The 12,920-nt window shown below is 35.6% G+C and overlaps 1 protein-coding gene across 3 annotated transcripts in view; it reads right to left on the bottom strand.

Moving 5' to 3' along the window:
* Positions 1 to 12,920, bottom strand: part of LOC136711174 (ras-related protein Ral-A) — a 38,073-nt gene that overhangs the window by 4,716 nt on the left and 20,437 nt on the right. For 2 of the 3 annotated variants that reach the window (XM_066687240.1, XM_066687232.1), the window contains exons 3-4: positions 12,079 to 12,287; positions 3,351 to 3,525 (exon numbers count right to left, since the gene is read on the bottom strand). In XM_066687240.1, coding sequence (XP_066543337.1) covers positions 3,351 to 3,525; positions 12,079 to 12,287 — 384 coding nt within the window. The remainder of the gene's footprint in view (positions 1 to 3,350; positions 3,526 to 12,078; positions 12,288 to 12,920) is intronic. The other variant, XM_066687249.1, reaches the window with a different exon arrangement.

The raw sequence follows: 12,920 nt of genomic DNA, 5'->3' as shown, positions 1-12,920 counted from the left end.
TGGGTTGCTGAGAAACATTACCTCAACAAGGCAAGAGAGGTGAAGAGGGTCAGATTCTGACCACCCCAGAAGACAGAGTGAAAGAAGAGATCAAGGTCTACCTGTCTCTGCCACCCATTCCAACAGAAGAGGATTCAATGGTGTGGTGGAGGGGCATGTATCAGAGCTGCCTCACCTTGCCAGGGTTGCCAGGAAGCTTTTGTGCATCCCAGCAACCAGTGTGCCATCAGAGAGTGTGTTCAGTGCCAGCAGGCACATTGTCTCCCCTTGCAGATCACTACTTAAATCGGACAAAGTAAATATGCTGACATTTCTACATTTCAATCTCAAGTGAACAAAGATGCACACATACAGGATGTTAGACCAGTAGCACCTTATTTCTTTATGAAGGAGAGAACAGACATACAATCAGTGCTGTTCATTTGATTTGTATACATATTTTGTGTTATTTTAATGTCAACACCTGCACATTGGATTTGTTTACATATAATTGTATTGTTCTTACATGCACATTGATTTACTTGTGTTGCTTTTATATGCACATTTGCTTACTTAAGGTTGTGTTCATGAACACCTGCACTAGGGAAACTTTTACCTCTCATGGCCACATGGTGCCATCTTTAATGTTAATGTCATTATTTTAATGTTTATGCACACAAAAAGTGCATAGTGCTGCTAATTGTATTTGTTGGTTTTCAGTATAGAACTTGGTGAAATGATTTCAGTGTGTATCAATACTTTTTGAACATTTGCAGCACATTTTAACAATACCGCGATAATACTGATAACCTTGATAATTTTGGTCACTATAATCGTGATATGAAATTCATACCATTTCACATCTTTTTTTTCCACAGATTTAAATCGTGTTCTTTTTTTCTTTTTTTAAGAAATGTTTAAAATATTTGCATTTATTTAAGCATAAATATTTGCCCTTTGACAAAATATATTTCACTAAAGCCTAAATATGGGCTTTGTAAATTAAAAACATTTAAACTTTTAAATAAATACATTTTAACTTCAATCCCCAACTCAATAAATAAATATTTAGCACAAATCTAAATGTTCAATCTAGGTTTTACTAAATAAATATTTAGCTAACATGCAAATTAGTCCCATCCCTCTGCTGCACATCAACCTTCTCATAGCAGAGGGGGCATGGTATTGGAGTAAACTCTATAATCTGAGTTGTGTTTAGGTCATCAAGTTGTCAGACTGTTTTTGTGATGCAGTCAGTGGACAGTCGTCAGCCCAGTTAAAAAGCCGAAAACTCATCATCATCATCATCTCACAGAGATGCACCAAGGGCATATATGTATGTAGTCAGCAGCCAGATGACTAGCAGTTGGCTCAGGGAGTGAAGTGGTAAATTCACAGAGAACATTTTTTTTTTCTTTCGTACACTGGCCCACAATCCCACCAGCTCATTTTTAAAAAACTTTTTTTTTTTTTTTTTTTTACATATAGTCCTGGTCATAACTGGTCCACTGAACCAGTGTACTGGGTTTGTGGCACGGTTCTTGGTTATAAACAGATGTATTGTGGGTTAGTGGAGGAAACGAGTGACTATCAAACATTCACAATTATGAAAGATTGTGAGATTCAGTTTAATTTAGAATGCAACAAAATAAGATATGAATTTGTGAAGTTTCAACATGTTTTTACATTTTCCTCAAAGTTAATTTAATAACAGAAAAATTTAACTATTGGACTCGTGGTCACTACCCTTTGGCCTCCACCATTTACAGAGATCATTCCACACCCCCCTACTATGAGAAGGCTGATGTAAAGCAAATGGGTGAGACATTTATTTAAAAGCAAAATATGTATTTTAAAGTTAAAGTTTAGTTTGCAAAGCAGATTGAGGATTTATTTCAATAAATTAGTCAAACCGCAGTACTCTATTTTTCAAAATGGAGATTTAGCATTTATTTAATGTATAATTTTTTTTATTTATAAATATGGAAAAACAAGATTTTAGTTAAATCTGAAAAAAAGGATGTGAAAAAAAAGTGTGCGTTGTTTTACTTTTGGCGCCCTATAGAAGAGTTGAAAACACCAATAAGGTGTTAAATGTTTTATTTGTGTGTTTTTCCCCACACCTTTTAAATTTAATAGTTACTTATTTAGTAACATACTGAAATATTGATTAGGGGTTGTGCCACTCATGGGATAAAGCTAGGAAAAGATAGAAAAATATACTAAAAGATACTAAAAGCTATAAGTTTGATAGTGTGCACACCATAGGCTGAAGGTCTGGGGGCCACCTAGGCTGGAGCATGTGTGTGTGATTTTACTACAATTGGGCTCATTCTTAATATACTTCTTGACAATTCAGAAATTTGAAAAGTATTACAACTCCAGAAATTCAGAGGATAGTGACAAATTTTGCTATACGACTTGTTAATGGTAAAACAAAACAAAAAAAACAATGTATTACTTAATTGGGTATTAGAAACCAGACATATAAATACTGCATGGGTACACTTGTATATTTAACATACAATACCAAACTATTATGGAATGTATGACTATGAATACAGCTTAGTGATTGAAACACTGTACATTTTAGTGCCACATCATACTTTCTGATATTTCAAATCACAACTATACACATTTATAAATAGCAATACAATATTTCATGTTTTAGTTACTCAACCACTATTTACACGTAGTATGACAAGTTTTCAAAAATTCAGAATTAGTTTGACATGCAAACCCTGAATAAGACCTTAAATCTATTAAAAATAAATAAAATAATAATGCATGTATTTAGCAATTGCACCATGAATCAATAAGACTCAAAAAGTACCCATACTGCAGCTTTATGTTTTGAATCACATGCATGAAGGCTGATGACTGATGGCTGAAGACTCCCCCCACCACCCCCTCATTTTCATCTTTTTCCTCCACCCAAATCCATCTCCATAATTGTTGTTTTGTTGATTTTGTGTGACATCTGTCCCAACTGTCACTGCTTCTGTCAACATTTTGATAGAACTGACCATGAATGAAACTTGTATTGACATTGATAAATATACTCAACATATTTATTTATTTATTTATATGGGCAAGTGAACTCTTACATGAGCTCCCACATACTATGAGTGAATACAAGTGTTGATAACTTTATGCATTTGTAGTCCAATAATAAAGTCTTGAGGCTATTTGCACAGATACACAATGCAGTGTACAATGTAGCTTGCCTCTTAAGTCGAAAACAGAACTGAACTCATTATACCCTAAAAGTTTATAATACATCCTTTCATATATCAGAATTTATACCTATATCTGTTAAATTCGTATCTAATTTAATCTTGACCAAAGGCACCACAGTGATGCCTCATTACCTTGTCCACATTGGCTCGCGTTTTTGCGGACGTTTCCACATAGTTGACGCTCCACTGTTCTGCTCGTGTTTTTGCCTCCTCCACAGACACCTGCCTTTTGTCATCCAAGTCGGACTTGTTGCCCACCAGCAAAAATGGTACATTTTCATCTTCCTTCACTCTCAAAATCTGCTCTCTACAGAAACAAAACCCAAAAGCCAGACAGTTTACATTAAAAGTCAAGAGAGAAGGTACAGTGGATATGAAAATGCTTTACATTACCATGATCTTTCAATTTTAAGTTACATTCGTGCCTTTGGTTTATTTAAAATCCTCTCCAAAATGGTAATATTTGAGTTATTAATGTAGTACTCTGAACCACCCCCCAAGTCGTAAAGTCGTAATTACTTAACTCTAAACCCTGTGTTAAAATGTCCATATATATATATATATATATATATATATATATATATATATATATATGTTTGATTGCTCACATTTTAGTCTGCACATAAGAAGGGCCTGTGTTTTATTTAATCTAGATTAATGATCTGGACTCTTGCAGATGATACAAAAATAGGTGGCTCAGCAGAAACAATCTTGGCAGCACATTCAAAGGAACTTAATATAATACATCTAAATAAAATAAAATAAATACAATATTCAGTTGTGGGATGACACCTGGCAGACAAAATTCAAAGTGCAGGGTTTTACATGCAGGTAACAAAAATGTCCATTATAATTACAATATGGGAGGAATAGCAATAGAAGAAGTAATGCATGAGAAAGACCTAGGAGTTTATGTGGACTTATCACTTTCCCCATCCAAACAATGGGGAACCAATATAAGAAGGCAAACAAAATGCTATGGTGTATTGTGAAGTGTAGAATTTAAAACAAGGGATGTTAAAACGATAATTCCACAACTTTTGTTGATGACTATTCAAATAGTCACCCCCCTTGTGGCAATGTTTTCCAGTCATAACCGTGAAATACAAAAGTAGACTAGCTAATTTATACAATGTACTTAACTGAACAATTTACTTTTCCCACGTTTTCAAACCACACTCACCATATAGACTACCAGTCTATGCTAAATCAAATTGGAAACATACCTGTGTGTTCGAGTTCCAGTGAATAAAAAAATAAATAGCATAGGCAATAGCTGGCTATGTATGGAGCTAGTGTAATATTAATGTTTGTTTGCAGTACTTTTTTCAGTCATTGTTAATGTCGCAGAAGGGTGTTTGGCTTTTACTAGGTGGGTTAACATACCAGTTGTAGATTTGTGGTAGTTAAATTTTTTTACTGCACATTGTAAATTGTAAGTGCTTTCATTTACTTTGTCAAAGTATTTCCACACAGCACGTTTATGTGAAGAAGCCCATCGTTAGCCAAGGTACATTCAAGTTAAGCCAATCACAGACAAGAAATAACAAATCCCCACCCTCCCGTAAATCTTCATTACTGCTACATAGATAGCCAATCAGCAGCTTTAAAATAAACATGAGAAATGCACAATGAATGAAGATGAGATAGAGGAGTGTAGGGTAGGGGAAACTTCCCAGCAAACTGACCCCAGTGAATTTGTCCCGAAGAAAGGTGCAACATTGTTGATAGTGTGGACCTAATTCAATGTTAGTTGTGTCCTTTAATTTTTGCTATACGAACATTATAAAATGGCCATTAAAACACTTTATTTTGTTGCCATTCTGTGGTCATGAAACAGTCTAAACATATTTAGACCTTTCTGTTGTAAAAAATCTAACCAACAACAAACAAAAAATGTAATAGTCAAAATACCATGATATGATTTTTTGTCCATATTGCTCAGTCCTTTTTCAGAATTTTTTTTTGTAGATTGTCCAAAATTGGAATTAAATCGAAGATGGGTGCCATGTCATGTAACATATGGCCACCATATTCCGTATGGCATAGCTCTTCATAAGCCTCTAAAATTGTATGAAGTGTTGTGAGTTTTCATTTTTTTTTCTATTTCAAAATGGCCACCTACCCACGTGACCTATGACCACCATATTGCCTATGGCATTAATTCTGTCATGTAACAATGACTCCAAAACATCATAATATAGTTAAATACTGCAGTATATGCAACTTTATGCCATTTAACCATTGCTGAAATTTGTTTAAATCAGTTTGCCTTTAAAATCTGTGTGAATTTAAATGTCAATGCAATATAGTATACATTTGAGGTTTTCATGCTTGTGTTATTTGAGGGAAGTGTTTCAATCTCAGTGGACTTTGATGTACATTTCTTGATTGCATGCTTGTATTATGTAGGGTTCAATTGTATTCCAATTAGCATATATATGAAGTTTTCATGCTTGTGTTTTGGCATAGGCCTTATGGTTCTGAAGTCGTTGTCGCTGGAAGTTGGAACCAATGACGTAATATGCCTGCCAAACTGTGCGACACACTGACTTGAACAACCGTGACAGTAGTGTATAAGGTATAAAGTGTATGCAGTTGCACATGATTGTGTCAAGAACTTTTGGAGGAGATTTTTGTAGCATGTCAAAGCTTTGCCGCTAAACGCAGTATGGCAGCCGCACCATGTGACCAGCATGTGTAGTTTTCACTGGGATTGAGGAAAGCATATGCCTCTACAACACTGGCAAGTTTTCATGCATGTATGAGTTCTAGTGGCAAATCAAATTTTGATGGCAAAAATAAAAAATAAAATAAAAATCCTTACAAACATACATGGAATCCTAATAATAAACCTAACAATTACAATAGGTGTCCAGCAAATTCATTGCTTGGCACCCTAAATATATGATTCATGCTACGAAAATACACAGGGTAATATCAACATAACTATTGAAAATATTCTGGAGTACCATAATGCACACCATTTTATTATTGTTGAACTGTGATTGAATGATTGACTGCCTCATGTCTTAATATTCACTGAAATTGTATTCCATATCACACATAGAAAACAAGTTTTTGGCTATGGGCTCTTACTTAGTATTCTTTCATAATGAGCAATGAAAAATAGAGAAACTCTCCTGATGGCATGGCATCACAAATTTAAGATGACAAGGCTTCTGACAGCGAAAGTGACTGTTTGGGGTGTTTCTGGTGTTTTAAGCAATATTATAAACTACTGCAAATAATTATCTACACAGTACTCACAAAGAATAATATACTAAAATTGTAAGGGCACTACAAAACAATTGTTTTTGGTAAATTGATAATTTAATCACAGTTTAAAACAGTTGATTTTGGTGGTTCTCAAGGATAAAAATCAACATTTTCATAGTGTACAGTCATACGATGCATGTTTGTGTATCAAGTAAGGAAGGGACATACAGCATATCAGCATTTGGCCATATAACTCCTATTAAATAATATTTAATTATACATGTTATAAAGTAAATAACAAAACAAAAAACATGACACTCACAAGTTAAATTTGTTACCATCACAGTCTGTTGAAAGATAGCTGTAATGAGACTCATCCAGTGACTCCCATCTTGTCTTTTTTGGAGTTGGGACAGGACTGGAAATAAGACTGGGGAGCTTGGTAGACGAATGGAGTACACTACTTTGCCATGTTAATATGTTATTGCTATGTCCTTATGGTTCTGCGAAAACTTAATTGAATATGAGATTTTAAATAATTGGCATTTATTATTACAATGTATCCAAGGTGACTCACAGAATCAATAATTTAAAGTGTTATGTTGAATTAATGATCTATACATCATACACATTTGTTTTTTGACAGTTTTTATTTAAACTTTAGCGATGAACTACCTTCCTTGTATGCGGCGGCTTCTTGGCAACTGGTGGTAAAGTCAGCTACAAGCACAGCGGTAAATTTACCTACCAATTGCAGATCTAAGGGTAAATGGGAGAGAAGAAAATACAGCTTCACTTCAATTAATTTCAGTTTCTTGCACGTCACGTTTATTTTGAAGTCTAATTTAGACAAATTTTGTTATAATTTAAACTACATATATTCACTATATTGAGATTTGCTAGCACTTTGCTCCTGTAGTTAAGGTCGATTCTATTACGCCTCGGTTCCACTGGCTTAAGCGTCCGTGCCGTGCTGTCCCAGAGCTTTTCTTGTAAAACCAGGCTGTTGTGAAGTCCGTCCCTCTTATGGGAGGAGCAGCGACTGTGGGTTTGGTCTGTGTTTCGTTTTAAAAACAGAGACCGAGAACAACACTACGAGCGACACAGCCTGACGTGGAGAGGACTTTTGTGTCTATTTTATTCTTTCTGCTTTACATGGTTGTAAACCGCATAATAACGTTTCTGTTAAGAGATATTAGGAAGAGCTAAACGTGTATAGACAACATTATATTCAGACAAGCATTACGTTACTGTAAGAAAATGTTTCCATGTGCAACAATAATACTAAATCGCAAATGTTTTATTATTATAGTCATTTGTGCTAGTATATATGTATTTTAAACGACACAGCGTTTAACTTATTACTCTTTCTGCAGATTTGTAACTGCAAACAATAATTTTTGCCAAATTATTTATAATTTACTTATCAGACGTGCTTAACCAGGGTAAGTTACAGTTGAAACAAAATACACACACTTCACGATTAATCATCCAGATACAATATACAATATACAATGGACTTATGGACGCATTTATTAAACCAGTCCTTAATGTTTTAGACGGAAACCCAGATCTGCTGTATTTATTTATTCATTAATTTAACTTGTGAAATGGCACACGTTAACTGAATCGTGTTCGCCTTCATACTGATTGTCTCTACGGATTGTCCCTGCACACCATTCAAAAAACGACAGCCTGAAACACCGTCCAGTTATTCATAAAATATTAATAAAACCGGCTAATAGGATCCGATTATTATCCTTCAGTTTATTTTTAACTAGTCAGGACACTGCACCGGTGTCCTTTGAAATCCAAGTTTTAATACACTCGGATATTAACTGTAAACACGCATTGTCTCTACGTGGATTTCACTCCATGCTACTAATAAACGGCAATTTCTTTGTGATCGCACACGGCACTTGAGATTATATCTTCCGACATAATGTAGCTGATCTATTCCCTGTCTGTCTACAAGTCAAGCACACACCTACGCTCTTGAAAGCGAATAATTTCCTCAGTGGGCAGGGCGGACGCTTACTGAGACGTCTAGCACCAGATATATAACCGTCCACAAAACACTGAAGCGTCCGGACGCTTAGCCAGTGGAAACACCCGTTTAAATGTCTGGACGTGTCCGCCAGTGGAAACGGGGCATTAATGGTTTGCAAAAGTTATTTTAATAAATATTTTAATTAACCAGTTTTGTTATTTTATTCTTATATAAGTAACCGATAACATTAGTAGAACTTGTACATTCTCATTAAAAATGAAAATATCAAATATTAGCATATTTTATCATCTTTATCAAGGGTACCAACAATTTTGGAGATGAGTGTACTATACTGTATTAGAATAGAAACCAAGACTTTTCTTACTCACAGAGTTTTCAGCTGAGTGAATTTGAAACAGGCGGATTGCGACTCCATATGCTGGAAGAATGGGTCCCAGCTTGCAGTGCAACTTTTCGGTGACTTTGCTACACAAGATTAAATTCTGGGTCAAATTAAACTATTATACTCAGACTGTGTAACTGTGGTAGTGATTTGTTCACTTTTATAATGCAACTTTAGTACATTTTATTTGTTACTTACTCAGTACTGTTGTGAATTACCGTATCTCAAGGTTTTTTAAAACAATTAATGCTTTTTCCCCCCTAGAAGTTTTATTAATAATTAAGTTCATTCTTAACTGGAAACCACCTTGTAAAGTCAGTACTTCTGACTTTCTGCAAACTAGAGCAGCATATATATTTGACAACATAAATATAATTTAAGTTTTTGTTTTAGGCCTGCTATTAAATCAGTAAAAACTACTAGGGTATTAACCCCCATTTTATGTTCCTTTTTGATTGCTTAATTGTTGAAACTGGTTTATATTGAAGAATAATTCTGAACCAAACATTTAATGGCAAATGTGTCCTTGTGTAATACTGGTAATTGGTAAATAGTCTCACCATTGCCAATGTACTCTATAATGTAAGCCATACATTGTTACAATATTTATTTACACCATTTCTTTTTTGTTTTTTTTTCCAAGTACAGTTGTTTCTGTAAATAATATACATTAAAACTTGGGGTTTCGCCCTGGGCACAGTAAGTACTGAACAAGCCTTAACTAAAAGTAGTTGAAATCCTTTTATCCTCTGACGTAGGTAACATAACCATTGTTTCTTTAGTGTCAAAGGCGGGACTTAAGTCTATCAACCATCAAATCCTTATAGACCACCTCAAAAACTTAGGCCTCTCAAGCATTGTTCTTAGCTAGTTTAATCCTATCTAACAAACAGATTTCAATACAGATAAATAGTAACACACATCTCTCATATCTCAAGTGTGGCATGACACAGGGCTCTGTACTGGACCACTGCTATTATTGCTCTTTCATTGTTATGCTGACGATGCAATTATATTTATCCTTGAACCCTTATGACACTGTAGATTTAAATTGGCCTACATTTTGATGATTATAATCTGTCTTAAAACAGCAGCAAGTAAGTTATACAGACCTCTCTTAAGTATGCACATTCAAAATGTGATGTCATTCCTTCAGCTCCGAAATCTCTAAATTAAGACATTCTCTTTCTTTCAGGTAATTGAGAAATGAATGTATGCTTTCATCACATCTTGACTACTACAATTCAATACTCGCTAGTACTATTAACTACATCTATCTCTAATCTTCGGTTAGACCAAAATGCTGCTGCCAGGATTTTAACAACAACACAAATTCTCCAGTTCTACCATCTCTTCACTGGCTGCTAGTGAAACACATAATTGATTTTAAAGTCCTGTTGTTATTGACCTATAAAGTGCTAAATGGGTTAGCACCTCAATACCCTTACGAGCTCATAATGCTATATACACCTGGTTGAACTCTACGGCCCCAGTATGCAGGCTACATGGTTGTCCCAAAAATTTCCAATAAATAAATAAATAAATAATACAAATAGGTAGCGTTCAGTTACAGGTTCCTAAACTAAACAAGCTAAACTGAATGTACATCTCATTTTTATGATATTATATGTGTAGCTGACAAATAAACCTTGTTTTAAATTGGTCATTTTCGAGATGCCATGGATGTAAAAAATGTAATGTTCTATAGCAACATGTTATTTTGGCCATACCACTCATGCCTCTTGTGAATGTTCCCATTCACTGCAATTTGTTTTAAATAAAAAAACTGCTGTGCCACCCATGTGTCCAGTGTGTGTATGCCTTAAAGGTGGAGTATTATTATTTTTTTAACATTAAAAGGGTGTACCTATACTTTATAAATACACTACCGGTCAAAAGGTTTAAAACACTCCGGTAAGGTAAGCGGTAAACTGCCAGACGTTAAAAAATAAAAAAAGTTGAACTGTATTCCTACAATGTGCACATAGTTTGAAAGCATATTCTCTTGGCTACCAGGGCATTTCATTCTCAAACACATCCGATTTACAATTTCCATGATGCCCACCGTCATTCAGTGCCCGGGGGGTAAACGCACAGTCTGCTGGGGGGGGGTCTCATTCGGATGGTCACAGATCACTCAGTTTCAATTGGATTTCTGCAAATAGGCTTGTTTTGTTCAGAACAACCCATCGATTAATCCAGTATATATTATTATATGTAAAATCGTTGTGTATTCGTACACTGTAAACACAGTTTTCCATCTTGAAATTGTGAGCTCTCTACGGGTGTGTGTTGCTTCTACCAAAACGTGGATGGTCTTGTTTTGATCAGTAGACTGTCTGGTTCCAGAATATGGTCATAATTGTCAATATTTTCTGAGATTTTGTATTCCTACTCAGACCAAGTATCCCCCCACCCCCTCCATTTCAGAGGGGTGTAAATATGGGGGGGTATAAAAACGAATCAGTGAATACTTCACACGAGAGTCTCAGCTTTCAGGGGATACCAAACACTTGGCAAACAACAACAGTGAAGAGTACACATGGGATTTTTAAGCTTAAGGGGTTAAATTTTGTTAAACAAAATGATTCCATGATTTCTTTTTAATGGTTTATTTGTTCTATGCTTTAATTTGAGTACATTGAGACATTAAACTGTAAATTTCAATAAAAACTTTTGACCGGTAGTGTATGTCCTAAAAGTTTCATTCACATCTGTAGCTGAAAAAAGATTTGTTGTTAGACCCTTACAGCTCTTCTTAATGGGTCAAAATAGGCTTTTGTAGCAGTTTTGTTAACCAAGAGCACAAACTAACCCAAATTCCATCCATTAATCTATCAATTTTTCAAAAACGGCTTGTCCAGTACAGACACCAGTCCATCACAGGGCAGCACATGCATACCTACAAGGAAATATGGAGTAGTGATTCAACCAAGGCAGCATGTCTTTGGGATGTGGGTGGAAACCGGAGTACCCGTCAAAAACTCACACAACCATGGGAAGAATATGCAAATTGCACGCAGGCAGGCAGGCAAACACCCAAGGGTATAATCAAATCAAAGTCCAAGGAGCTGCGAGGCAACAGTGCTACCCTGGCCTAAAAAACGGGGTGTGAATTTCATTTCCATTATGGTTTGGTATGATAAATTGCATGAACTTCTATAGTATTTTCCTTTAACATTGCTATAGGTCTGGATCTAGTTCCAAGCAGATGCAACACTCTCTCTTTGTATGGCCAGTCTGGTTACCTGAAGTCTGCTGTAGCTGCAAATGACTCAAGTTCTGTGATGGAGAAAACACACAAAAAGCCCTCCCCACTCCGGAAGTAGTTGTCCCGGATAGCAGCATAATCCTCCTGGCCAGCAGTGTCCAAGATGTCAATCTGCACATCCTCCCCATCCAGCACCACCTTCTTCCTGTAGCTGTCTGCTTTGGTTGGCTCATAGTCCTCCACAAACTGTCAAGGGGAGAGCAAGGTGTGAGTGGCCGTGTGTAATCCTCAGCACAGGGCAGAACCAGCACAGGAAAGCTCGTCATGAAGAAAATAAATCGTGAGGCAACAGACATTGCATTGTAGTGGTTTCAGTAAATCCCAGGAAACACCAATGAAGAAGTAACAAGTTTATTATACAAAACAAATACTAGTTAACCTCTCCTCTCACATGAGGAGTGAGGAAAAGAACTAAAGATGCGAGTCGGAAGAAGACCCTTTGTATGTTTTGATAGACAATAGAATGTAGTCTTCCCAATCAAATCCAGTTGTACGAGTTCAAACCAGTTGGAGGAGCTCAAGTTACCCCATGCATACCAATAGTCGTTGATTAAGTATTCAAAATACAATAACTGTATACAATTCAAGAAACAATTAACCTCAAGGTGGAGGCAGGGCAACATGACCCTGGTAGATGTCTGTAGATTCCATAGTTTTGCAGGAAGCTACAGATCAAAAATATTTTAGCGAAACAACCTTCAAAGTAGCTCGCACAAAGGGGTTAATACAAATGATAGCTGCATAGATAAAACTGAAAATTAATACTATAACAACATTACACAATTTATAATAGAAATATTATACAGAACATAATAAAAG

The sequence above is a fragment of the Amia ocellicauda genome, chromosome 2 (assembly GCF_036373705.1).
Source record: "Amia ocellicauda isolate fAmiCal2 chromosome 2, fAmiCal2.hap1, whole genome shotgun sequence".
NCBI classification, from domain to species: domain Eukaryota; kingdom Metazoa; phylum Chordata; class Actinopteri; order Amiiformes; family Amiidae; genus Amia; species Amia ocellicauda.
The sequence above is the reverse complement of the archived record's forward strand: the minus strand, read 5'-3'. Positions and strand labels throughout refer to the sequence as shown.